At 44.0% G+C, this 26,511-nt stretch overlaps 1 protein-coding gene across 2 annotated transcripts in view; it reads right to left on the reverse strand.

The window, feature by feature from the left end:
- CCDC162P (coiled-coil domain containing 162, pseudogene) overlaps positions 1 to 26,511 on the reverse strand; it is a 195,329-nt gene that overhangs the window by 7,573 nt on the left and 161,245 nt on the right. For both annotated transcript variants that reach the window (XM_060419505.1, XM_012182637.5), the window contains 9 exons: positions 23,078 to 23,187; positions 12,594 to 12,743; positions 11,972 to 12,025; positions 11,128 to 11,295; positions 8,891 to 9,043; positions 8,514 to 8,693; positions 7,769 to 7,921; positions 6,357 to 6,566; positions 4,534 to 4,654 (listed from right to left, as the gene is read on the reverse strand). In XM_060419505.1, coding sequence (XP_060275488.1) covers positions 4,534 to 4,654; positions 6,357 to 6,566; positions 7,769 to 7,921; positions 8,514 to 8,693; positions 8,891 to 9,043; positions 11,128 to 11,295; positions 11,972 to 12,025; positions 12,594 to 12,743; positions 23,078 to 23,187 — 1,299 coding nt within the window. The remainder of the gene's footprint in view (positions 1 to 4,533; positions 4,655 to 6,356; positions 6,567 to 7,768; positions 7,922 to 8,513; positions 8,694 to 8,890; positions 9,044 to 11,127; positions 11,296 to 11,971; positions 12,026 to 12,593; positions 12,744 to 23,077; positions 23,188 to 26,511) is intronic.

Genomic DNA, 26,511 nt, shown 5'->3' on the forward strand with positions numbered 1-26,511 from the left:
AGTGGAACAGAATAGAGAGCCCAGAAATAGACTCACGCATCCATGATCAGTTAATCTTTGACAAAGGAGGCAAGAATATATATACATTGGAGAAAAGAGAGTCTTTTCAGCAAATGGTGGTGGGAGAGCTGGACAACTACATGTAAATCAACGAAGTTGTTAGAACATTCCCTCACACCATACACAAAAATAAAATGGCTTAAAGACTTAAACATAAGGCATGACACCATAAAGTTCCCAGAAGAGAACATAGTCAAACATTCTCTGAAATTGTAGCAATGTTTTCTTAGGTCAGTCTTCCCAGGCAATAGAAATAAAAATAAACAAATAGAACCTAATCAAACTTTAAGTTTTTGCATAGCAAAATAAACCATAAAACAGACAACCTACAAACTGAGAGAAAATATTTGCAGATGATATGATTGACAAGGAAGGGCTTAATTTCCAAAATATATAAACAGCTCATACACTCAATGACAAAAAACCAAACCAATAAAAAAAAATGGGCAGAAAACCTAAATAGGCATTTCTCCAAAGAAGACACACAGATGACCAACAAATACATGAAAAGATACTCAACACTGCTAATTATTAGAGAAATATAAATCAAAATTACACTGAGGTATTATACTAGTCAGAATGGCCACCATCAAAAAGTCTACAAATAATAAATGCTGGAGAGGGTATGGAGAAAAGGGAACCTTCCTACACTATTGATGGGAATGTAAATTGGTACAGACACTATGGGAAACAGTATGGAGGATCCTTGAAAAGCTAAAAATAGTTGCCATATGATCCAGCAATTCCACTCCTGGGCATATACACAGAGAAAACTATAATTTGAAAAGATAGCATAGCAGCAGTATTTACAACAGCCAAGACATGAAGGCAATCTAAGTGCTCAACAGATGAGTGGATAACGTGGCATATATGTGTATACATACAATGAAAGACCACTCAGTTATTCATAAGATTCTTGCATCTTCCTGCATATAGAGAAACACTAAAGTCATTAACTTGTTTTTTTGTGATTAGCAGTAATCTTATGATGTTCAACTACATGATATTTTTTCAGCAAAAACTCTAGTAAGCTCTTCAAATAAAACTTAATCACAACTTTTAGGTTGTGCATTTCTTATTCAACAGACAACATGTAGAAATTCCTGAGCAAACCCCCTCCCATGCAAACCCCCTCCCATCACTGCAGAAGGGGGCAGATGGGGGCTGAGACCTGGGAGTAACTTCTACTTTTGCTTCCTGAAAAAGAGGCTTCTCTTTCATTCCTGCAGCACTCCTATCCTGGTAATTAGGGTTCTCCCCATGTGCCTCCTGCCTGACTCTTGCCCTCCTTTGTAAATGCGCAGGTCTTAGAGGACACAGATGGCAGTTTGATTGGACATGTTAACTCAGAGAAGGATTTAAAAGATGTTTGGCTAGGCTGGAGGCAGAGGGGAAAGGGAGAAACAGAAAACCCCAGGGAGTCTGTAGAGGATAGTGGGAGGTACAGAATCACTCAGGGTGATTGGTCAAAATAGGGCCCTTAGGTGCTCTTGACACTCTTTGCATCTGGGCTTGGGTGGGGGACGCCAGTCCCACTGTTATGGCCCAGGCCACAAGAATGGGCAGGGAGGGGGTGAGTGAGTGAAGTCACTCAGTCGTGTCCAACTCTTTGTGACCCCATGGACTGTAGCCCACCAGGCTCCTCCGTTGATGGGATTTTCCAGGCAAGAGTACTGGAGTGGGTTGCCATTTCCTTCTCCAGAAGATCTTCCTGACCCAGGGATTGAACCCAGGCCTCCCTCATTGTAGGCAGGCGCTTTACCGTCTGAGCCACCACGGAAGTCACAAGTCGAGCCTTTTGCCTAGAAAACCTAAACTATCTTGACCTTTAAAAATGATCTTTCTGCTTCTGACTGTGTTTCCTCACATCATTCACACCACTGTTAAGTGGCCAAAAGAAAACACAGCTAAAGGAGGACACACATGTATGAAAGTATAATAACAAACATTTGCACAATGACCTAGTGTTACTACACTCTGTGGCAGACACACACTGTTTCATAGAGTCCTCAGGATTCATCTTTGAGGTAGGTATTTTATAGAGAGGTAAATTAACCCGTCCAGGGTCACACAGCTAGCAGTGACAGAGACAGGATTTGAACTTTGGCTGTCTTATTTCAAAGTCCATACTGTCAACCACCAGGCTGTGCTATGGAACAGAAAGGAAAGGCCTAGCTGACCTTAACAATAGGCTGATTGTGGCTATTGATATCTTTGATAGACCTAAAAGAGAACTTGGAATTTACTTAGTCCTCATCTTACATGAGAGGAAGCTAGTTTAGAGACATCCCAGGTTCTGGCCTCCGTTCCATTGCTGCTCACTGACTGTGTTGTCCAGAGTGCTGTTTTGATTGTCATTTCCATAGGACTCCTCAAGCCCCTAGGACCCAAGAATCATAACATGCTTTATGAATAACATCTGAGAAATGTGGTCGCTAGTATCCTGTCAGGAAGGAAGAAATTTTTCTTTACCCTTCTAGGTTCTTCTTTTGGCTGGTCTAAGAATTCAATTGATACGAGATTAACAAGAGAAAATCACAGAACAGCTTAATTTGCCAACATTTGTTGGATTATGGAGAAAGCAAGGAAGTTCCAGAAAATATCTATTTCTGCTTCGCTGACTACACTAAAGACTTTGACTGTGTGGATTACAACAAACAGTGGAAAAATTCTTAGAGACCTTGCCTGTCTCCTGAGAAACCTCCATGCAGGTCAAGAAGCAACAGTTAGGACTGGTCATGGAACAGCAGACTGGTTCAAAATTGGGAAGGAGTACTACAAGGTTGTCAGAGAAGGCAATGGCAACCCACTCCAGTGTTCTTGCCTGGAGGATCCCAGGGACGGGGGAGCCTGGTGGGCTGCCATCTATAGGGTCACACAGAGTCAGACACGACTGAAGTGACTTAGCAACAACTACAAGGCTGTATGTTGTCACCCTGCTTAATTAACTTATATGCAGAGTACATCATGAGAAATGCTGGGCTGGAAGAAGCACAAGCTGGAATCAAGATTTCTGGGAGAAATATCAACCTCAGATATGCAGGTGATATCACTCTAATGGCAGAAAGTGAAGAGGATCTGAAGAGCTTCTTGATGAGGGTTAAAGAGGAGAGTGGAAAAGTTGGCTTAAAACTCAACATTCAGAAAACTAAAATCATGGCAACCAGACCCATCACTTCATGGCAAATAGAAGGGGAAAAAGTGGAAGCAGTGACAGATTTTATTTTCTTGGACTGCAAAATCACTGCAGATGGTTGACTGCGGCCATGAAATTAAACGACATTTTCTCCTTGGAAGAAAAGTTATGACAAACCTAGACAGCATATTAAAAAGGAGAGACATCACTTTGCCAACAAAGGTCTTGTCTAGTGAAAGCTATGGTTTTTCCAGTAGTCATATATGGATTTGAGAGTTGGACCATAAAGGAGGCTGAGGCTGAAGAACTGATGCTTTCCATTTGTGGTGCTGGACGACTCTTGAGAGTCCCTTAGACTGCAGGAGAGCTAACCAGTCGGTCCTAAAGGAAATGAACCCTGAATATTCACTGAATGGACTATTGCTGAAGCAGAAGCTTCAATATATTGGCCATCTGATGTGAAGGGCTGACTCACTGGAAAAGACTCTGAAAGATTGAAGGCAAAATGAGAAGGGGGCAGCAGAGGTTAAGGTGGTTAGATAGCACCACCAACTCAATGGACATGAATTTGAGCAAACTCCAGGAGACAGTGGAGGACAGAGGAGCCCGCCAGGCTACCGTCCACGGGATCACAGAGAGTCAGACATGACTTAGTGACTGAACAACAACAAACACATGGGCGAGACCTAGGAAAGCTGAGTAACTGGCAGCATTCCTGAAGTGCTCAACTTAAATGACATCCTCAGCTAAAGACAGAAGAAGATGTTAAGGATGGGGGAAAGTCAGTTATGAGAGGTTACCAGGAAAAGCACAGTAAATGAGGGTAACACCGTTACACAGATTTGTCTTTTCCACAGATAAATTTCTAGAGATTTGGTCATCCATCTCTTCCTTGTACTGAAGAAAGAGATGCTCTTAAAACTGTAAACATTTCTTACAAATGGGTAACTCCCTTCCCATGTCTGCTTTTTCTTAAAAATAATCAGCTTAAAACTTTAGCCAAAGAGACACATTAGGATGGCAAATTCTACTCCTCTATTCTCCTAAGGTGTTAGCTTGCTTCAGAATCTAGTGATGTACTCAGTCTTCTTTTGGTGACATATTTCAACTTGAACTAGTTTTTATGATTGAAACCTTTTAATATATCAATACTCCAAGGTGAACTAAAATAGAAAGTTCTAACTGCAAATGAGAGTAAAGGTTCATTCATTCATTCAACAAATATGAAGCACTCCCTTCATAGCCACTGGAATGTTATCATTAGTCCCCAGTACCCTCCTTCAATCCCCACCTAAGACCCTGGGAGCTTATTCTACCCAGAGAGAGGGTATCCTTACCGCCAGGTGAGTTTCTTTGGGTGGAGGATTGCTCAGCATCATTAAGCTGACTTTGTAGCTCTTCTACCCACTGGAAAGCATCCAGCTTCATGCTACGCTCACGGGCAAGCCGGCTTCTCACCTGAGTGGAAAAGTGCTTGGGAAGCAGAAATGCTTTTGGGAAGCAGAACTGTTCCATCAGTTCACTGATGAAGGGTGGGGTAGGGGGATTGCCAGGGAGAGTGTGGGTCCAAAGCTATCCCAGGAATATAAGTTTTCAAAAAATTCCTGGTCAGGCTGAACTGAGCCTTATGAAAATCAGGAGCACCAGTAAGGTCAAGAACTTAATCAGCGAGGAACAGAGGCAGCCCTTGGAACACTTTATCCTCTTATAATAGAAGTTTACTCACAAAAGTTATGTTTTGTCAGAGGAGAAGCGGGGAGGGGAGAGGAACCAGTTCACAGAGGACTTTGTAGGCCAAGCCCCAGTGCCTGTGGGACCCCTGATGGCTTCAAGAAAAGACTTGCTCTCTCTCCCAGACCTCTAAGTTCAACTAATCATCTGCAGGGACTGCACTGAGCGCCATCTCCAGGCCTAACACAAGGCCCACATCCAGAAGACAACTTCATGTTTGCACCCCCCTTGCAGACCTGACCCAGAGTCCCCTGGCCAGAGAGTCTCTACGTCTAAAGTGACTCGTCTACATAGATCACAGGCATTTTTTTCTTTTTAAATTTATTTTTTATCATCTCCTAATTGTTTTTAATTATGAAGAAGTAATAGTGTAACAGGTTGAATAGTGTCTCCACAAAGTCATGGACACCTGGAACCTCACAATGCTACCTTATTTGAAAAATAGTTTTTGTAGACGTGATCAAGTTAAGATGAAGTCATACTGGATTAAAGGGAGGGCCGTAGATTGAATGCTGATGACCTTATAAACAGTGGGGCAAGCACAGACGCACGCACAGAGAGATTCAGGGAAGAAGGCTGGACGGAAAGCTGCAGCTGCGTGCGGAGGGACACCGGGGACTGCGGTCAGCGCCAGCAGCCGGGGCGCCAGGGAGCAGGTTCTGCCCAAGCTGCCTGGAGGGACCCACACTTTGCTTTCAGACTCTGGCCTCCTGAACTGTGAGAGGATACAAGTTTTGGTCATTTATTTTGTAAAATTCCCCTGACTTCCTTGAGCACTTAAAACAATCAATCATTTAACCTTCTGATTTCTGTTTGCTAATATATCTGGGGAATTAATTGACTTATTTATTCAATGAATATGTGTGAAACACCTGCCCCAGAAAGTGCTGTTTTGGTTTTTTTATTTTTCCTTTTGTGTTGAATTTCATTCTGTGGTCTCCTTTGTTGGAACTTACATTAGCCCACATGTACATTATTTCTTTTTTTTTTTTTTTTTGCTGTGGGGTATATCAAAGAAGAACATACTGGGTCTGGAAACCACTTCAGCCTTTCCTTTTTATTTCTACAATTCCAGAAACACCATGAATAAAATTCCCTTACAATAATACTTGCTGTTTTTCCAGATTACTTGTCAGGATTTTCTAAAAGATCCCTCCTAGCTCAAAGATTAGAGCCATGTGGAAATATGCTTTCCAAGTGGATGACAAAGATGCCAAGATTCTGGGCCTCATGGCACTCAAGTCATCATCTTTGCTCACAAGCAGCCTGAACAATCACCCAGGTATAGACATTTCCATTTCCCTGCTGTTCCTGGGAGTGACCAAGGTAAGGAACACCGCTGTGGAGGCAAGAGAGGTGTGGAGAGTGTGACAAGAAGGAAACCACTCTGGCTGGTGCGCCCTGACTTGCTACCTCTCACTGGGGTTACCTGTCTGAGTTCTCTCTGAATTTTCTTCTGCTGCAGCTGGCCCAGTTTAGAAGCCCTCTTGGCATCTTCAGTAAGGAGCTGCAGGTGCTGTTCCTTTTGCTCCACATCCTTTAAGAGCTTCTCCATGCTGGAGGCTTTCATTAGACCCAGCTGCTGCCTGTGGAGAGCTTCCTGGGTCACTCGGTGTTCTAGCTCTTGCAGCAATTGTGCCTGCGGAGGAAACAGCCAAAGGAAATGAGAAAGGCACCCGGTCTTTCTCAGCAGAGGGAATGAAACATTGGCCAACACAACTGTCCCCTCAATTAAAACCCAGGGGCAGAATTGTGTGCAGTGTTCCTGGGTTCAGGTACCACCTCCCAGCCATTCTGTCCTGTCTTGTGCCAACCAGCAGCAAGACCCAGCAGTCATTCCTACTGCAGACTGCATCTGCATGTCACCACACCTTTATCACGTGGTAGCAATGGAAGGGCTGGACTGGGGAGAACGTGGTGATGCAATACGTACAGAGAGTGGGCAAGGGAGGCACTAATCTTGCCTCTGTTTTGACTTCTAAAAAAATCTGGGAAAAGCCAGGTTGCAGATGGTTTAAAAAGAGCAGTAATAATTTGGTTCTGTTCTGAAATTTTTCTAATCAACAGTTACCAGAAGGTCGATCCTTACTTACAATATTATATTAATAATGAAGATTAATATTTGTAGGGTGACCTCACATAATTATATATCATAACACACTGGCACACCATAATGAAGGAACTAGGGTCCAAAAGGAACAGATTATATTTTATGTCTTAAAATATGCCCAGGCTGTTTCCTAGGCTGTTATTTAAACTCAGCTCTTGTCTCTCTAAACCTAAGGTCTCTGTTTCATTTATGCTCAGAGGGTTGGCACAGTTATTAAGAGCATAGATTTTTAAAAGCCTTTATTTTGGTGCCAGTTCTTTAGAGCAACAGTAACTTCTGAAATTAAGATTTAGTGTGGGTCACCAGGAAAGGAACCAAGACTCTCTGCTTGGGGCATAATGCTGATGGCTGGACCACACTCATAGAAAACATGCTTGGAGCATGAAAGGAAGGTGTTAGAGGCAGAGACTCAGACCCCTAGATGCTCTCTGGGTAAAAAAAAATACTCAGAGAAACACAGAGAGAGAGATCAATCTTAGATATGAGCAGTATTTCACCATTTTTAGCCAAATATGAATAACAACAAAAGCCTTTTGGCCACTGCCCCTGGTCTCTGGGCTGCAAAGGAGGGAGAAGGGAAGCTGGTGTCCAGGCCGTCTTTCTCCAGCAGTGCCGTCTGCTCAGCTTCACACTGCGGCGCTCTGGTGACTGCCATGGGCAGCTCAGTGCCGTGTCTCCTGGCCAGAACGTGTTCACAGAGAGGGAGGAGGAGGGCTTCTGAGCTCAGATACCTGATTCTCCTGCCGCCTGCACATCTTCACATTGTCCGCCTGAGCCCTAGCCAGGGCCTGCCTTAGAGCCAACAGCTGTTGACGAAATAAAACCACTTCTCGTTCTGCCATTAGCTTGATGTTCAAACACTCTTTTTTCGTTTGCACAGCTTCCTGTGAACATCCCAAACACGGTAAGGTAGGATATGAGTTTCTTTTCCACATTTTCAGTTTCATAAGCAGTCTCTGAACCATCATCCATCATTCTTTGAAATTTCTGGAAGCATAGAGCTCCCGCTGGCCACTGCCTCCTTAATTTCAGTTAAGAACAGTGTGACAGATCAGCATAAATAAAATCTTTCGGAAACAGTCAAAGTTTCCAAACCACTATTGATATGTGCTTTGGTTTCGATTTTCCTTAAAACAGACTTTCAACTTAACTGTTACCGCATTTCCCACCGATAATCATGTTTGAAACCCAAAGATTTGCAGTGCTTTGACGAAGTTTACCAACTCCATCTTTTCCCTTTCCTTGTGCTAAACTCTCTGATCCGTCCTCTCATTTGCTTCTTTGCCATTTGCTTCTGGCTCTTTCCTATTCCTCCGCAGGCTCTGATATTACCAGTTCCCAGGAAATCTGCAACTGTCAGATTCTTTAAGATGGTCCATCCGTTTGCTACCTGACACCAGTGCGGCAGCTGCATACAGGGAGGCCAGTGCCACCCTTCCCCCTGGCTGCGCAGGGCCTCTCTCCCCCAGTGCTCACCTTCTCAGCCCTGCTCAGCTGGCCCCGGAAGTGCGCCTGCTGCACCACCAGCCTCCAATGGCCCAGGCTCCTCAGTTTGCGCACCAGCGCGGCCAGGCTGCAGTTGTCCTGCTCCAAGGCCTGCAGCTGCTCCTGCTTAGAAGGCTCACTTTCAGAAAAGGTTGCCCCCAGTACTTTTCTCTGGAAGGACATAAATCCTAATGTCAGAAACATGCCTTCCAGAAGATGAGACAATTGTGCAGTGAGCCCCAGTGCCCTTTTAAAATGCCTGACACAGGCTTTCTCTGGGAAACAGAACAGGAATGCAACCCAAGCAAGCGGCAGGGTCAGACGCTAGGATGAAGTGCTGATACCCCACTCTAAGTGAAATCACATACTTTGGCTGGATTTTCTTTCATTTCTTCATCAGGCCTGGCGGAGCCCCACTTCTTCTTTAGGCTTTTCATGTTGTCAATCCCTTCTGTTCTTACTTCGCTGATGAGCTCACACACTTTCTGGATCAAATTAAGCTGATTCTCATCCAACTTCTCCTGCCAAGTGCAGACTCAGGTTTAGGAAGGACAGCTGAGGAAGTCACTTTGCCTTCTAAAACCCACCTTTCAGGAATGATTTCACATTAAAACATCAACCAAACAATTACTCTATCGGGTATTGTCTGAAAGTGTCACTTGTGGCCCCTTTAGTCCTTTAGTGTTGTCCTCAATCTGTAGGGCTTCGTTCTGCACATCTTAGAGCCTGTGGTTGTCAGACACCAAGGAGGCAGAAGAATGGGATGTCACAGGTGGAAAAGCAAATCACCATCCCATTCCCCCTCAAACCCCTCAGCACCAGAAACACAAAGGGTTACTTGGGAATTTGAACCTAGGGATTTTTGCTATGAGATTTACTCAGCAGAATCTGAGCAGATAAGACACTATCCATGAGCCACTAATGAAGAACTCCGTTAAAATAGACACATTAGAGGAAGGAATCAGGCTGGCTGCCTTCCTTTCTAGGCTCCAGCGGAAATCTCATTATCAAACAGCCCGTTCATTCTGAGTGGCTGTGGCTAACAGCTTATGGTGAAACAGCTTGCTCACTGCTTAGTACAACTTGAAGACCCAGCATCTTGTGTAAGGAGTGACTGTGGGGTGTCCTGTCACCTCTGAACCACTTCCCTGGAGAGGAAATGGGAGGTTAGTGCCGAGGAGACACAGCAGAAAGCTTGGCTAGTGACCACACAGCATAAGCTTCACCACCTTCTTGGGACCCTGGGATAAAACAGGGGTTCCCTACCTCCAGGGGCTTGTGCAACTAGTTGAGCATGAGAGAAATAGAGAATTTCTTGTCTTGGAATCTGACAGAAGCTAAAAGGAACTTAAGAAAATTTTAAACAATTTCACACCTGAAAGATGGCTTAGTAAATTCTAGGCTTCACTGTCTGCTTACACTTCGCTGCAGTGCCACGCCCAATGCAAGTTGGTTTGGATCCCTTAGTATTTGTAAGCACTTGTACTTTATGGACACTTCAGTAAGAAGCAATGTTCAGTCCCCTCTGTAATAACCAGATAAAGGCAGAGAGGCTCAGTGGAAACTCTTCTCAATGGAACAAGTCCAGGAACTACCCTGGAATCTCCTGGGAGGAGGGAGTGATGGAAGGACCCACATGGGGCTGGCTCTGAGGAGCATCTGCTATCAGGGAAAGGGGCAGATTTGGGGGACTTGGAGGAGGTATGGCTGTACGGAAATTCTCACTTGTGGGGCAGCTGGACCAGGCTCCCCGATGGCCTGTTTTAGGCATGGGTCTCCATCTTACAGCTGCTCAGAAGTCCTAAGACAGTGACCGGCTCCCACAGTGCTGTGGGCACATGTGCACCCATCACTCATCTTCTGAGTGGACCTTTACTGAGGTGGGCTGCAGTCTGTGGGGTCGCTAAGAGTCGGACACGACTGAGCGACTTCACTTTCCCTTTTCACTTTCATGCACTGGAGAAAGAAATGGCAACCCACTCCAGTGTTCTTGCCTGGAGAATCCCAGGGACGGGGGAGCCTGGTGGGCTGATGTCGATGGGGTCGCACAGAGTCAGAAATGACTGAACTGACTTAGCAGCAGCAGCAGCAGCAGCAGCAGCTCCCTGACACTGTGTATGCCCAGCTAGTGGGAGTTTTGAGGGTTGTAAAATTTTCAAAAGCTGTTTCAAATTCTGAATCTGCCCAGTGAGCTTCTAGGAGGTAGCTGTTGCTACCTACACTGGGGCTTGGCTTGGCCCAGGGTACTGCCCTCTCCTGTTTTCGATGGTCATTCAGTAGACAAAAGAGTAACATAAACTGTTGGGGTTTGGGAGGAGAACTCCCCCTTGCCTCAACAGCAATCAGATAGTAACAATGCAGCAGAGTGAGGGGAATAGCATACACCTAAATTATTTAAAATTCAGTGTCTCTTTTGGCAGAATAATGACCACCCATCGCTGACTCACTCTCTTCAGCGAAAGCCTAGAGCTGGAGCATTCTTGGACCCAACAATCTCTTGTCACAAAGCCCACTCTGTTATCGATCCCTTTGTACAGCCACCGTGGGAGTCAGGTACACCCGGGTCTCCACGGGACTGTCCAGACATCCCACACAGGTCACTTACTTTGATGTGCAAACATGTCACAAACAAAGCTCGGACTAATGCTTCATATTCTTCTTGGACTTCTTTTCTAATTTGCTTTTTGAGATTTAGATTCTCCTCCTCCAAATCCGTGAGTCGGGCTCTCAGGGCAGTGATTTCCATGATCATATTGTGACTGAGTTCTGCAACCTAGTGGCAGAAGTATTTTTTTCTTAATGGGAGCTAATTCAGGAATTCCAAATAGCCACTGCAGAAAGAGTTCTTTATCTAGCAATGTTGAATTGGCATTCTGCTTTGGGTCCAATGAAGAAGGTGAATGTCTCGTGCAAGTACAGGCAGAAGAAGCTAAGGAAGGTTTAAGGGTCCCAGAACAGTTCCAGACACATAGTAGGTGCTCAATAAACGGGTGACAAATGAATGAACCCAGAAGAAATGCTACTTAAGCACTTTTCATATGGAGAAAATACTTCAACTGTCTTGGCTTCCATTTCCAAACTGGCCTTCCCTTGACACTTTAGCCTAATTACCTTTTCCTCAGATGGCATTCTGACCTGAGAAGAAAACAAACCCCTCCCCCAGCACCCCCCCCCCACTGCCGCTACCACCACCACCACCAATAATAACAACAACAAAAAACAAAGAAATAAAAAATAAGAGTCACCAAAAAAACTAAGGGAAAAAAGTCTCATTGCTTAAAAAGTACAAACACACTCTTGGGATGTCTCTGCAGGGGACCAGTCATTGACGGGATTTCTACAGGATGAGGCACAAGAAGATGATAGCAGCATGTCCCATGTCTCGCCACTGCAGAGACTGTAGATTTGAAAAATGGAGAAGAAAGCTTTTAGAGTAACAACTGGCCTACCTGACCAGCCTTGTCTTCAGGTGGACTTTGACCTCTTTGTATAATGTCCAGTTCCTGAAGAGGAAAAAACAGGGCACCGTCGAACTCAAACATTTATTCAGTACAACATGCTCCAGACTTCTCTTATTTGTGTTACTGGTGCTTCATTTTGAGATCCTCAAGCTCCAACTGGAGCCAGGACTTAGGTGTTGCCCTACTGCACTTGGGGATAAGATCTCATTTTAAGACAGTCTCATCAGTGAGACCCACGATGTGCATCCTGAAGACAGCTTACTCAGGGATCCTGGCTTCTTGCTGGACCAGGAACAGCACAAAGTTCCCTGTGTTTGCTGAGTGGGAAGGTCAGCTGAGGATCTTCTCCAAAGGGCCAGCTGCCTTGTTGTTCACCTCTTATATTCCCCACTAGAAGCCTCCAAAGCATACAACCAGTGTTTCTGGGGCCATCACCATCCCAGCTGAGAAGACCAGAGCCCAAGAAAATAAGCCAACAAGAAAAGAAATTCAGAGAGTACCATTTACCCTCAATTCTTACATTAAGAACACCTCTCGCATTGTGGAGTCACTCCTGGGCCTCCCTACCCACACCTTCCCCAATGTATTTCTCATCTGTCTGGGAACATACTTTCTCCTTCTGGCAGAGCTTCTGTCTAACGTGCTCCAATATATGCTCGTAACACATGGAGTAGCTCTCGAAGTTGCTGCGTTCTCTGGCCATCACATCACAACCCAGGGAAAGGAGGCAGGCCTCGAGGTGGTCTTTCCTGAAAGTGACCTGAAAGGAAATGGGCATCACTCACAACAGCTCCTCCAGGGCAGCGCCACCACACGATTGCTCACGGCACGTGTTGCTTTGGCTCACAGACCCACTTCCATTCATCCTCCATAGAAAAACACTGGCGTCAGCCTTGCAAGCTTCTCTTTCAGGTCTGGTCCTAACATCCGCAGGGTCAAGGATAAGAGTAAAAATGAGACATAAAGAACAGACTTATGGACACAGCTGGGTGGGGGGAGGGAAGGAGAGGGTGGGATGTATGGAGAGTAATACATGTATGCTTCCGTGTTACACCAAGTGCAAACACCAATGGGAATTTGCTGTATGACTCAGGAAACACAAACCAGAGCTCAGTAACACCCTAGAGGGTTGGGATGGGGAGGGGGGTGGGAGGGATGTTCAAGTGGGAGGGGACATAGGTAAACCTATGGCTGATTTCTGTTGATGTTTGGTAGAAACCAACACAGTACTGTAAAGCAATTATTCTTCAATTTTTAAAAAAAGTACAAATGGAGGCTCACATTCCGGATGTCTAAGTGTCTTAAATATTTAATGGTTATAAATCAAACTATTAAACTGAAAATGTTTAATTCTTCCACTTTGAAAAACAGACCTTCAAATGACTTGGGAGACCAGATTTGATTTTTATCATTCTTGGACAACCCTGAGTTCAGTGCTGAGATATGGTTACTTGGGGGAGAAATAGGCCCCAATGCATAGTTTACAGTTTGACCCTCGTCGCTCCCTACCTTTGCCCTCACATCACACTGTGGGACTGGTTGGGGGGAGGGTTGTATATGTGTAAGCAGACACCCCAGCTGTCCCTGCCCTTGCCCTTGTCCTCGTCTACGCCACAGGCCAGACTGTGCATACAGGTGGTAAGGTCCACTCTCTCTCTGGGAAGGATGATCTGGGGACCAGGCCCTGGATTCAGGGCATCCCAGGGCCCCAGGTGTCTGGAGCATGGTCCAAAAGGGAAGCCAGGGATCTAAGTGGGTGCATCCCATCGGCTGTGAGGATTTCCTGTGGGGAACAGTGGGGCTGGAGCAGAGCCAGAGAGGCCTCTGAAGTGGGGCATCTGACAGAACCTCCTCTTGCCTTGGTCAAAGGGCCATAGTGCTCACTCTCTCGGCTGTCCCGTTTCCTCCCTTTCAACACCTTTTTGAAGAAATGGCCATTAAGGAACAGAGGAAAAGTCTACCCCTCCAAGGCAGACTTAGTCTTAGGTTCCAAGAGAAATGGGAGCCAATATGTGGGCAATAGGGCAGATCCACCTTACCAGCACCTGCATGTCCACGGGAGTGCTCGTGTCTTTGCACGTCTGTATCAGCCAGTGTGTCTGTGTCCGTTTGTGTGTGTGTCTGTATTCACAAGTGCATGTCTGTGTGTGTCTGTTCCTCTCTGTGTGTTTCCACCTGTGAGTATCCATATAGGTCTCTATGTGTCTGTATGTGTCCCTCTACACATATTAGTAAGTGTGTTCGTGTGTGTGGGGCCCACTCCAAGATTCAGCCTGCTCACTTTATGCAACGACTACCCGTGACACCTCCAGTATCAGGCCAGCTCTAGGCTCCCTGGAAGTCTGCTGTAGAAACTAGGTTCCCTTCCAGCCTGGGGTGGTTCTCCTGGCTCTGATTTGATTATCCTGGTGACACCATCCCATCAGTGCAACCTCCATGCCATTGACCTCCAGAGAGAGCAGAGACAGGCTTTGCCAGCTGAGTTGTTGAGGCAAATTAACAGAGGTGGCACATAGTGATAAAACCCAGTATTGACGGAATGAGGAAAATGGTTTCCTCATTGCTGCTGATGGGAGGGGACATCAGCAAGGTATTCTGGAGGGTGGACTAGCAATGTCTATGAAAAGATTTTAAAATATTCATGCTCTTTGACCTATCAATGCCTCTTCTAGGAATTTATCTTTAGAGAATGATAAAAGTTATATACAAAAATATATGTTAACAGATGTTCTGTATAGTAGTCCTTCCAACAGAAAAGAAAATTGGAAACAACCTAAAGTGCTTAATAATGGAAAACAGGTTGAATGTGCTCATTCATCTATACAGGGAAATACTAAACAGCCACCAATAACTGTGCTGTGGATGTATGTTTATTGACAAGGAAACATATTTGTAACATATAGTCAAGTACATCATAACAGAAAGGCATATAGAATAATCTTATTTCGTTTACTGCTAAGTCGCGTCAGTCATGTCTGACTCTGTGCGACCCCATAGACGGCACCCCACCAGGCTCCCCCATCCCTGGGATTTTCCAGGCAAGAACACTGGAGTGGGTTGCCATTTCCTTCTCCAATGCATGAAAGTGAAAAGCGAAAGTGAAGTCGCTCAGTCGTGTCCAACTCTTCGCAACCCCATGGACTGCAGCCTACCAGGCTCCTCCGCCCATGAGATTTTCCAGGCAAGAGTACTGGAGTGGGTTGCCATTGCCTTAAAAAGTTACAAATAAAGCTTGGAAGGAAAGGTACCAAAATAACAATAGTGGTTATCAATGAGGGTAAGCTAATGAGTGTATTTTCTAATACATATTTCTATTTTCTAATATACTCACAAAATGTATATATAATTAAAATAATTAGATATAAAATATATGTATTAATAAAACATATACTAATTAAAAAATAGCAAAGCTTTGGTAAAAGTTATCAACTGCAGCAACTTGGCAGGAATACACTCAAGACACACAGAATGGAATGTCTTGGAGGATTTTATGAGCTGGAGCCAGGCAGTCAGGGGTGGTGCTCAGCCTCCCTCCCTCACTCTCCAGGGCCTCCTCAAGGGGGTCCCTCAGCTGAAGAGGGTGAGAGCAATTCATTCTGCCCCTGGCAAGTGAACAGTAGGACAGCCAGAGTCAGCTGCTGCCTTCAAGGCAAAGGACACCAAGATTCCATCCCCTGGACCTTGTCTTCTTTATGGTGACAGGGCCAAGGCTACATGGATTAGCATCCACAAAGGAAACACTTCTCGGACTGAGTACAATGAAAGCCTGAAGCTTTGAGAAGTCATGAGACTGCACTGGAGGCCAGCAGGGTGTGGCCGGTGACCTCAGCCAGGTGGGTGGGGCCCAGTGCTCGGAGTCAGCCGCAACTGACTCACACCTCTCTGCCCTGGGCGGCAGTGCTAGTGTGCCAACAGGCCCTCCACAGCTCTTCAGCAGGGCACACTTCTCAAACTAACTCTCCATAACCACTGCAGATAAAGGTTCCCAAACAAACAGAAACGCAGGCTCAAACCACCATGGCCCTCTGCCATCCTCTCTTTGCCAGCATGCTATTTGAACCAGCCCAGGTTAAGGAAGCCTTGGGTGAGTCCGTGTTATACAAAAAAAGTGAGAATAGCCAGGACTCCCTGGAGCATTTCCAGAGGCCAGAAAAATTGTGTTGCTTCCTTCCCTGCAATGGCTCAACTGAGGCCTTAGGAGCCTGGGCTGAAAGATCAGCTCAAAGGGATGGCACACAGAGGGTGAGTATGCAGGCAGGCAGAGAGGTAAGGGCCCAGCCAGGGCATCTTCAGTGGGCACTTGGAATGTGGACCATGTCTGAGCGGGGCAGACAGGCAGCCATGGCTGACAGGTGACAGAGAGGTGCAGGGAGACCCCCAGTTCCCAGCAGTCCCTCTCTGCACATGATCTTTGCTTCTGCAGATGGTGCCCGGCCTCCCAGAGCATCAGCGGAGCCACCAGAGAAACATCTATCATGGGGCTGGAGCCTACGTGCTTCTCTCAGCACAGTCCTTCCATGAGGTCTCGGAGCAAAGTGCTTCTCAAAAGTTGCTCTGCAACTCATCCTGCCTTCCTTGGTCACTAAGAGCTCAGTGTCAAAGCGCAGCACCAAGGGCCCTCAGCTGCCAACTTCCCCTCCAAGGCAGGCCCCTGGGTTCCGTAAGAGCCAGAGTGATGACCGTTGGCCTGGTGCCCTCCAGGTGTCACCAACACTTAAACCTGAACTGCATCGGATGGCATCAGCTGGAAAAGCATCACAGCGTCCCATGGATTCTTCTGCAGACCCAGCCCGGGTGAAGGATGGCAGGTGCCAGGCCTTGTTATGGCCAAAGTCCCTACTGGAACAAACTGCTTCTGTAACTGCGCTTCTCATAGCAATCCATCTAACATCAGGCACACACACAGTGTTTTGATGATATTTCAAAAACCTACCTCTGCTGACAAAATGCTTCAATGACTTCCCACTGACTGTGGGATGAAATCCAAACTCATAAGGCTTACACAAAAGGCCATTCAGCATCTGGCCCTGCTTACTTTTACAACGTCCTCCTCTGAACTCTGCTAGAACCCCCTTCCTAGACTGTTCCCTTCCCTCCCCTGCCCTTTTTCATCTGGCCAATCCTGATTTATGCTTTATAACTTGGCTCAAACAATGTCTCCTCCAGGAATTCCTCCCGGACTACTTCCCATCCCTCCTCCCACTAGCTAGGTTGTGTTTCCCTTTCTCTAAGCTAACACAGCACGCTATTTGTGCCTTTATCAAAGTGCCTAATGTGAAGTACCTTTTCTGGATATCACTGGTTCACCTAACTTTTTCTATGAGTTCTTTCAGGGCAAGGAATGTGCTCTTTACATTTGTATCTATAATAAACTGCTTGAGAAAAAAGGAGATCCATAAACACTTCCTGAATGAGGGAATGACTTTCAGTATATGAATGAAAATGGTTCTGAAATCCACAAAATAGACTATTTCAGTTCTGATTTCCAAAAAAAAAGCTCAGTCTCTAACTTCAGGCCAGTGTGTTTGGCATAAAATTTGGCCAATATATTAGAACTGATTGTGAAAGTCTGGTGTTCTAGAATTTGGAGAAGGAAGCAAAAATCACGAGATACTAACATGGGTTCAAGAATAGTCAGATCAGATTAATCTTTTCCCTGAGGAAATACAGCAGATGCAATGTATCTGGGTTTCGGCAGGACATCTGAGAAGGTTTCTCATGATGTCCTTTTGGACAAATGGAGAACATGAACTGAGTGACAGGACAATCAAATGAGCTTCTGGTCAGTGCAAGACTGTGCCCAAAGCAACTGTTCAGTGTGGAGGGGACCCAGAGTGGGTAGCAGTGCCTTGGGACCCATCTGTCATACCTTGTTATTAGAAACTTCAATGAGGATACTGAGGGTAAGCTGCTGTGAACCTGGGAGGGTGACAGAGTATGCTAGATGATAAATCCAGATTTTTAAAGATTTCAAGAGGTTCAAAGAGTGAACCAGGCTGAAAAAGGACAAGACTAGTAATGTGGCAGCATCAGGATGCCTGAAGGCCTTGTGTGGGCTTCAGGTGGCTATTAGCCTAATGAGTCACCTATGACAAAATCCAGCACACTCATGGGCGCTAATCAAAGCACAGCACCCAGGACAAGGACACTCTAGGCTGGTCAGACAGCCATGAAATTAGAGGAGCCTGACCAGGAGGGTGGGGCACTCCTATAGACAGATTGTAGGAAAGGAGGCTGGTGTAGTCTGAAGGAAGGAAGGAAGGTGGGCCTTGGATTTTCCTTGCACACTAGTGTGGTCTGCTCTGCACAGGGGCACCCAGGCCAGGTGACCATGATGCCTCCTTCATTTCCACGTCTGTGTCCCTGATACAGGCTGCACTGCCCAGAGGAAGGGGTAACAATTTGTTACCCGCCACCCAGAGAAACACCTGTTTGGGTGTGTCCTCCTGGAGCCCATCCCACTTATAATTTTACAGAAGATTCACACGTGCTAGCAACGGCACCAACTGAGCTTCTCTGACTGACTTGCCCTTAGATATTTAAAGGCTTGTTGTGATGGGTTAGAACCATGATTTGTGGTGTCCCAAGGACAAGAACTAGGATCCATGGCGGAGATGGTGGGGAGGCCAAATTCAGCTCAGTAAGAGCTGCCAGAAACAGGAGCTGCCAGGAATGGGCAGTAGGGGGTGACACTGAAAGAGAATGGACTCCCTGACACTACAGATGATCCAGAAGAGTCTTGAGGCCCACCAGGCACAGATTTTGGAGAGACCTAACATCCTGGACAACCGTCAGCTGGTACCAGCCTCATCAGTGCACCCTGAGTTTCAGCTATGCCTGATGTGGGCTTGCCCTGTTTATTAACACCCATATTTCTTCCTAGAAGATCCTGTCTTCAATGTTGGGGTGAAGTATATAGGTAAAGGACAAGCAGATCTTAAGCCACAAACTTTTTTTTTGCTTTTGTCATGGTAAAATATACATGAGATTTGCCGTTTTAGCCATTTTTTAGTGTACAGTTCAGTGGCATTAAATACATTCACACCGTTGTGTGATCAATCTCTAGAACTCTTTTCATGTTGCAAAACTGAAACCCTATACATTGATAAATACCATTCTACTTTCTGTCTCTTTTAATCTGACTACATTAGATATCTCGCATAAATGGAATCACACAGCATTTACGTTTCTGTGATTGACTTATTTCACTTAATAGAATGTTTTCCATGATGAAGCATGTGTAAGAATTTCCTTTCCTTTAAGGAAAGTCATAAAATTTTTTGATTCAACCATTTTTCTGCACATATCCCACTTTAATCACCTCCGTATCTCTCATTGAGAACCACTGACCTGCAGAGACCCAGGAGGAAACACTTTACTCCCTCATCAGAATACATAGTATTACACTGGGTATAATGGAAAGCTTAAAACAAATACATTTAAATCACATGTGAATTCTGAGGAAGCATGTGCCTCTAACCAACCTTGTGAATTCTCTACTTACAAGTAAGAACTAAAATGCTTATTATAAAATTATGGAGAATATTTGAAGAGCTCCAGTTCAGTTCAGTCGCTCAGTTGTGTCCACCTCTGCAACCCCATGAATCGCAGCACGCCAGGCCTCCCTGTTCATCACCAACTCCCAGAGTTCACCCAAATTCATGCCCATCGAGTCGGTGATGCCATCCAGCCATCTCATCCTCTGTCGTCCCCTTCTCCTCCTGCCCCCAATCCCTCCCAGCATCAGGGTCTTTTCCCATGAGTCAACTCTTTGCATGAGGTGGCCAAAGTACTGGAGTTTCAGCTTCAGGATCAGTCCTTCCAATGAACACCCAGGACTGATCTCCTTTAGGATGGACTGGTTGGATCTCCTTGCAGTCCAAGGGACTCTCAAGAGTCTTCTCCAACACCACAGTTCAAAAGCATCAATTCTTTGGCACTCAGCTTTCTTCACAGTCTAACTCTCACATCCATACATGACCACTGGAAAAACCATAGCCTTAACTAGACGTACCTTTGTTGGCAAAGTAATATCTCTGCTTTTCAACATGTTATCTAGGTTGGTCATAACTTTCCTTCCAAGGAGTAAGCGTCTTTTAATTTCATGGCCGCAATCACCATCTGCAGTGATTTTGGAGCCCCCCAAAATAAAGTCTGACACTGCTTCCCCTGTTTCCCCATCTAATTCCCATGAAGTGATGGGACCAGATGCCATGATCTTCGTTTTCTGAATGTTGAGCTTTAAGCCAACTTTTTCACTCTCCTCTTTCACTTTCATCAAGAGGCTCTTTAGCTCCTCTTCACTTTCTGCCATAAGGGTGGTGTCATCTGCATATCTGAGGTGACTGATATTTCTCCCGGCAATCTTGATTCCAGCTTGTGCTTCTTCCAGCCCAGTGTTTCTCATGATGTACTCTGCATAGAAGTTAAATAAGCAGGGTGACAACATACAGCCTTGACATACTCCTTTTCCTATTTGGAACCAGTCTGTTGTTCCATGTCCAGTTCTAACTGTTGCTTCCTGACCTGCATATAGGTTTCTCAAGAGGCAGGTCAGGTGGTCTGTATTCCCATCTCTTTCAGAATGTCCCACAGTTTATTGTGATCCACATAGTCAAAGGCTTTGGCATAGTCAATAAAGCAGAAATAGATGCTTTTCTGGAAATCTCCTGCTTTTTCAATGATCCAGTGGATATTGGCAATTTGATCTCTGGTTCCTCTGCCTTTCCTAAAATCAGCTTGAACATCTGGAAGTTCACGGTTCACGCATTGCTGAAGCCTGGCTTGGAGAATTTTGAGCATTGCTTTTCTAGCGTGTGAGATGAGTGCATTTTTTTTGGTAGTTTGAGCATTCTTTGGCATTGCCTTTCTTTGGGATTGGAATGAAAACTGACCTTTTCTGGTCCTGTGGCCACTGCTGAGTTTTCCGAATTTGCTGGCATATTGAGTGCAGCACTTTCACAGCATCCTCTTTCAGGATTTGAAATAGCTCAACTGGAATTCCAATAGCTCCACTGGCTTTGTTTGTAGTGATGCTTCCTAAGGCTCACTTGACTTTGCATTCCAGGATGTCTGGCTCTAGGTGAGTGATCACACCATTGTGATTATCTGGGTCATGAAGATCGTTTTTGTACAGTTCTTCTGTGTATTCTTGCCACCTCTTCTTAATATCTTCTGCTTGTTAGGTCCATACCATTTATGGCCTTTATCGAGCCCATTTTGCATGAAATGTTCCCTTGGTATCTGTAATTTTCTTGAAGAGATCTCTAGTCTTTCCCATTCTGGTGTTTTCCTCTATTACTTTGCATTGATTGCTGAGGAAGGCTTTCTTATCTCTCCTGCTATTCTTTGGAACTCTGCATTCAAATGGGAATATCTTTCCTTTTCTCCTTTGTTTTTCACTTCTCTTCTTTTCACAGCTATTTGTAAGGCCTCCCCAGACAGCCATTTTGCTTTTTGCATTTCTTTTCCATGGGAATGGGCTTCATCCCTGTCTCCTGTACAATGTCATGAACCTCCGTCCATAGTTCATCAGTCACTCCGTCTATCAGATCTAGTCCCTAAAATCTATTACTCACTTCCACTGTGTAATCATAAGGGATTTGATTTAGGTCATACCTGAATGGTCTAGTGGTTTTCCCTACTTTCTTCAACTGAAGTCTGAATTTGGCAATAAGGAGTTCATGATCTGAGCCACAGTCAGCTCCCGGTCTTGTTTTTGCTGACTGTATAGAGCTTCTCCATCTTTGGCTGCAAAGAATGTGATCAATCTGATTTCAGTATTGACCTTCTGGTGATGTCCATGTGTAGAGTCTTCTCTTGTGTTGTTGGAAAAGGGTGTTTGCTATGACCAGTGCGTTCTCTTGGCAAAACTCTATTAGCCTTTGCCCTGCTTTATTCCGTACTCCAAGGTCAAATTTGCCTGTTACTCCAGGTGTTTCCTGACTTCCTACTTTTGCATTCCAGTCCCCTGTAATGAAAAGGACATCTTTTTGGGTGTTAGTTCTAAAAGGTCTTGTAGGTCTTCATAGAACCGTTCAACTTCAGCTTCTTTAGCGTTACTGGTTGGGGCATAGGCTTGGATTACCGTGATATTGAATGGTTTGCCTTGGAAACAAACAGAGATCATTCTGTCATTTTTGAGATTACATCCAAGTACTGCATTTCGGACTCTTTTGTTTACCATAATGGCTACTCCATTTCTTCTAAGGGATTCCTGCCCACAGTAGTAGATATAATGGTCATAAATGTGGAGAAAATGTTTCAAAAAACTAAGCACATTTTGCTAAGGCAGGGTTTAAAAATGATTGAATTTCAGAGGAAACTAAATTCATAGCTACTTACTGCACTTTGGTGTAATTTGTTAAAGATCCTAAAAACTGTTATGGCCAAATATCTACATATATACTCCTATCCTGCCCTTTCAGTAGATTCTTTTGATTTAGATTAGAAAGGCACTTTCTGTCAGTAGTAAACAGTTCAAAACTCCAAGGACTATATGTATGACTGTTCTATGTATTAACTGTATATTATTGTTATATATATATATATTATATAGAGTTGTTATGAATTCAAATACCAATAAATACATACAAATTATTGATACTGGCTTCCTTTGGGAGAGGAAACTGGAGATGATGGAGTGGAGGACGCATGAAAATGTTACCTTTTGGAGCTAATGTTTTTTTCATACTTTTCATTTAAACATGTTTTCTAGGTAGTGTTTTCATAGGCTATTTTGTTTTTTTCTTAAATTTTTTATACTAAAAAAATCAACAACAGGAAATGTTGCTAAAAATAACTCATCCATAAATAAGCTCCAAGGTTATGTTAAAAATTGGCCAAATCTGAAATTAGCCAACATGCATATTATAATTACTCTCTCATCTTAGTTAAAAATCAGTCTTTTTCCAAAATTAAAATGGTTACATGTGATTTCTACTTTGAGTTCAGGCTCAGTTCTCATATCTTCACTTCAGGGGAGTAAGGGAAGCATTAGGAGATATATTGAAAAGAAAGTCTTTCTCATTTGGGTTTGTTTAAAAAAAAAAAAAAGTAAACGACACTCTATAATGACTAATTTTCACCTCATACCTCTAATCCATCATCCTGGTAATTCTCCAATAATCTCTGTACAAAATTTTCAACTATTTGTGGTCTGATAATTGAAAAGTTTTCTTCCATGACTTGGTGTTTCCAAAGGTCTAGGGAAAGAAACAACCAATAATAGTATCAGGAAACATTGAGCAACTATTATTAGTTACAAGTTGGCGACTGTCCAAGACACAACACAAGGTGTCATTTCCAAATTCACAAAAACTACCAGGTGAGGGAGGGGAGATGGTGGTTGAGGATACACGATCCTCCAGAACATAGGAATAAGGACGATCTCTAACAAGATTCCTAAGAAAAGATTTGGAAAACACCTCTGAAGCCCAGTGGACAATATTTTGTTACCATAATTGTTGACCTTATATGACATCTGTTTTCATAAATTCCCTACATGTAACTGAACAATTATTTTGATCTAACACAACTATCAGAAATAAATGAAGAGCTATTATATTTATCTATTTAAGTGTTACAAATTCAAGTAAGTTGGATACAGAGTTAATTTTAAAAGGTCAGGAAATTCAAAAGAAAGAAGAAAGAGTCACAGATTAGAAATGTAGAAAGCTGCAGAATATGAACTTTAGCTCCTGTACTGAAGCAGCAGCAAGGCTGACACACATGTGATAAGTGAAAAAGTGAAAGTCGCTCAGTTGTGTCTGACTCTTTGAAACCCCATGGACTATATAGTCCATGAAATTCTCCAGGCCAGAATACTGGAGTGGGTAGCCTTTCCCTTCTCCAGGGGAATCTTTCCAACCCAGGAATCAAACCCAGGTCTTCTGCATTGCAGGTGGATTCTTTACCAGCTGAGCCATGAAGGAAGGATGTGATAAGGCATATACATAATTATTGAGTAGCATTGTTTAGGACATCAAAAACTTAGAAACTACGCACAAACCATGGTATATCCTTCCAATGGGATAGTATGCAACTGTAAAAACAGAGAGGAATTTCTCCATGTACTAATGTGAAAAGAATATTCATAGATTGTTAAGTGGAAAATGCAAGGTGTAGAACAGTGGATATAAAATCCTATCTTTTATAAGAAAGATACAGTAAATACAATTAAGGGAGAGGCCATCCCCTCAAGCCTATTCAAGGTCATTGCTCCAAAAATTTGGCTTTCTCTGATATCATCATTTCTCCTGTTTCCCTGGATCCTTCACAACAGCACCCATTATTTCTTCAACCTCATAAAAATCTTCCACTTGACCCCATTTCCCATATCAGCCTTTGCTTCATTCCTTTGCTCCTTTTTCACCAAAACTCTCAAAAAGAGATGTCTACACTTACTGTCTGTGACTTCTTTCAAAATCCTTCTTAGACCCGCTCACCCAGCTGTTACCTTCACCATTCCACTGAAAGTGATTCTGTCATAAATACCAGTGACCTCAACATGGCTAAAACCAGTGTTTTTACTTGACTTCCAGTAACATTTCACACAGTTTTCCACTTCCTCTTGATTGAGAAACTTTCACCACCAAACGTTGGGGGACCACTCTGTCCTAGTTTTCCTCTACCTCACTGTTTCTTGTAGGCTCCTTTTTCTGGTTCTCCTTCTACCCGCCAGCCCCACCCAGCTCTTAACATTAAAGTGTCCTAGGACTCGGCCCTTGGTTTGCCTTTATTTTTTTTCTATCTATACTCATCCCCTTAACTATTTCATCTAGTATCATGGCTATCTATATGCTGACAACTCTCAAATTTAGATCAAATGCCCACTTGGCATCTCTTCTTGCATGGCTGAAAGGCATTTCAAACTTCACTTGTGCATAATTAAGCTTCTGATCTTCCCTCCCTAATTTGCCATCTCAGCAGATGGCAATTCAGTTTTCCCAAATGCTCAGGTCAAAAATCTTGGAGTCATCATGGACTCTTCCCTTTTCTCCAAACCCTATACCCAATCCATCAATGACTTCAAAAATATGCCCAGAATCTTACCACTTAATACCTCTACTGCTCCTAACTTTGTTTGATTCACCATCTTCTCTTGCTTGGATTCATAATGCAATAGCCTCAAAACCGACCTCTCCCTTCTTCAGCCTTTTCTTTCCAACACAGCAGCCAGAGAAATTCTATTAAAAAATAAGTCAGATCATGCCACTCAAATTCTGGGACAGGCTCCCCATCACATTCAGAGTAAACACTGAAGTCCTCACGAGAACCTACATGATATTGCCCTTTCATCTTTCCTCTCTGACATCCCCTACTGCTCTCCTTCACTCTCTCCACTGCAGCTACACTTAGGTCTTTGCTGTTCCATAAACATGACAGGTATGCTCTGCTCCAGGGCTTTGTATGGGTTGTCTTTCTGTCTGCAATGCTCTTCCTCCAGATACCTGCACAGCTAACTCCTTTACCTTCTTCAATTTGGCTCAAAATGTCACTTTCTCAGTAAAGTCTATCCTGACCTCCCTATTTAAAATGACAATGTGTCCCTTCAAACCACCACACCACCATCCTCCTCACTCCACTATTTTCTTATTTCTTATGTGCCTTGATTATTGTCTGTCTATCCCCTACAAGATGATAAATTCCATGAGAATAAGGATTTTTGCTCCATGAACTTTATTTAGTTAGGATGTACAACAGTCCTCCCTTATTCATGGTTTTGCTTTCTGCAGTTTTAGTTGCCTGTGGTCAACTGCAGTCTGCAAATACTAGATGGAAAACTGCAGAAATAAACAACTCATACATTTTAAATTGAGCACTGTTTTGAGTATCACAGTGAAATCTTGTGCCATTCAGCTATGTTCTGCCCCACCTGGGATCCCCAACCACTAACATAGTCTTCTCCTGGCATCAAAGCATGGACATCACAACGGCTGTATGATCCAGGATCACCCAAAGCAGATGATCCCCCTTCTGACCTATCATCAAAGCTCAACGGAAGCCTGAAGAGTGCTAAATCACAGTGCCGACGTCACTTTCTCTCGTCACATAGGCATTTCATCATTTCATATCATTACACAAAGAAGGGTGAGAACGGTACACTATTTTGGGAGTGACTACATTCATATAACTTTTATTACAATATATTGTAATTTTTCAATTTTATTATTACGACTTCCCTGGTGGCTCAGACGGCAAAGTGTCTGCCTACAATGCAGGAGACCTTAATTTCTTATTGTGCTAAACTTACAAATTAAACTTTATCACAGGTATGTATGTATAGAAAAAACATAGCATACTACATATATATACATATATATAGTAAAGACCCTATATTTACTGTAGTACAAATATGTATATATATTGGAGCAGGCAATGGCAACCATGGGCACAGATGGTAAAGAATCCGCCTGCAATGTGGGAGACCTGGGTTCAATCCCTGGGTTGGGAAGATCCCCTGGAGGAGGGAATGGCAACCCACTCCAGTATTCTGGCCTGGAGAATTTCATGGATAGAGGAACCTG

The sequence above is a fragment of the Ovis aries genome, chromosome 8 (assembly GCF_016772045.2).
Source record: "Ovis aries strain OAR_USU_Benz2616 breed Rambouillet chromosome 8, ARS-UI_Ramb_v3.0, whole genome shotgun sequence".
Lineage (NCBI taxonomy): Eukaryota > Metazoa > Chordata > Mammalia > Artiodactyla > Bovidae > Ovis > Ovis aries.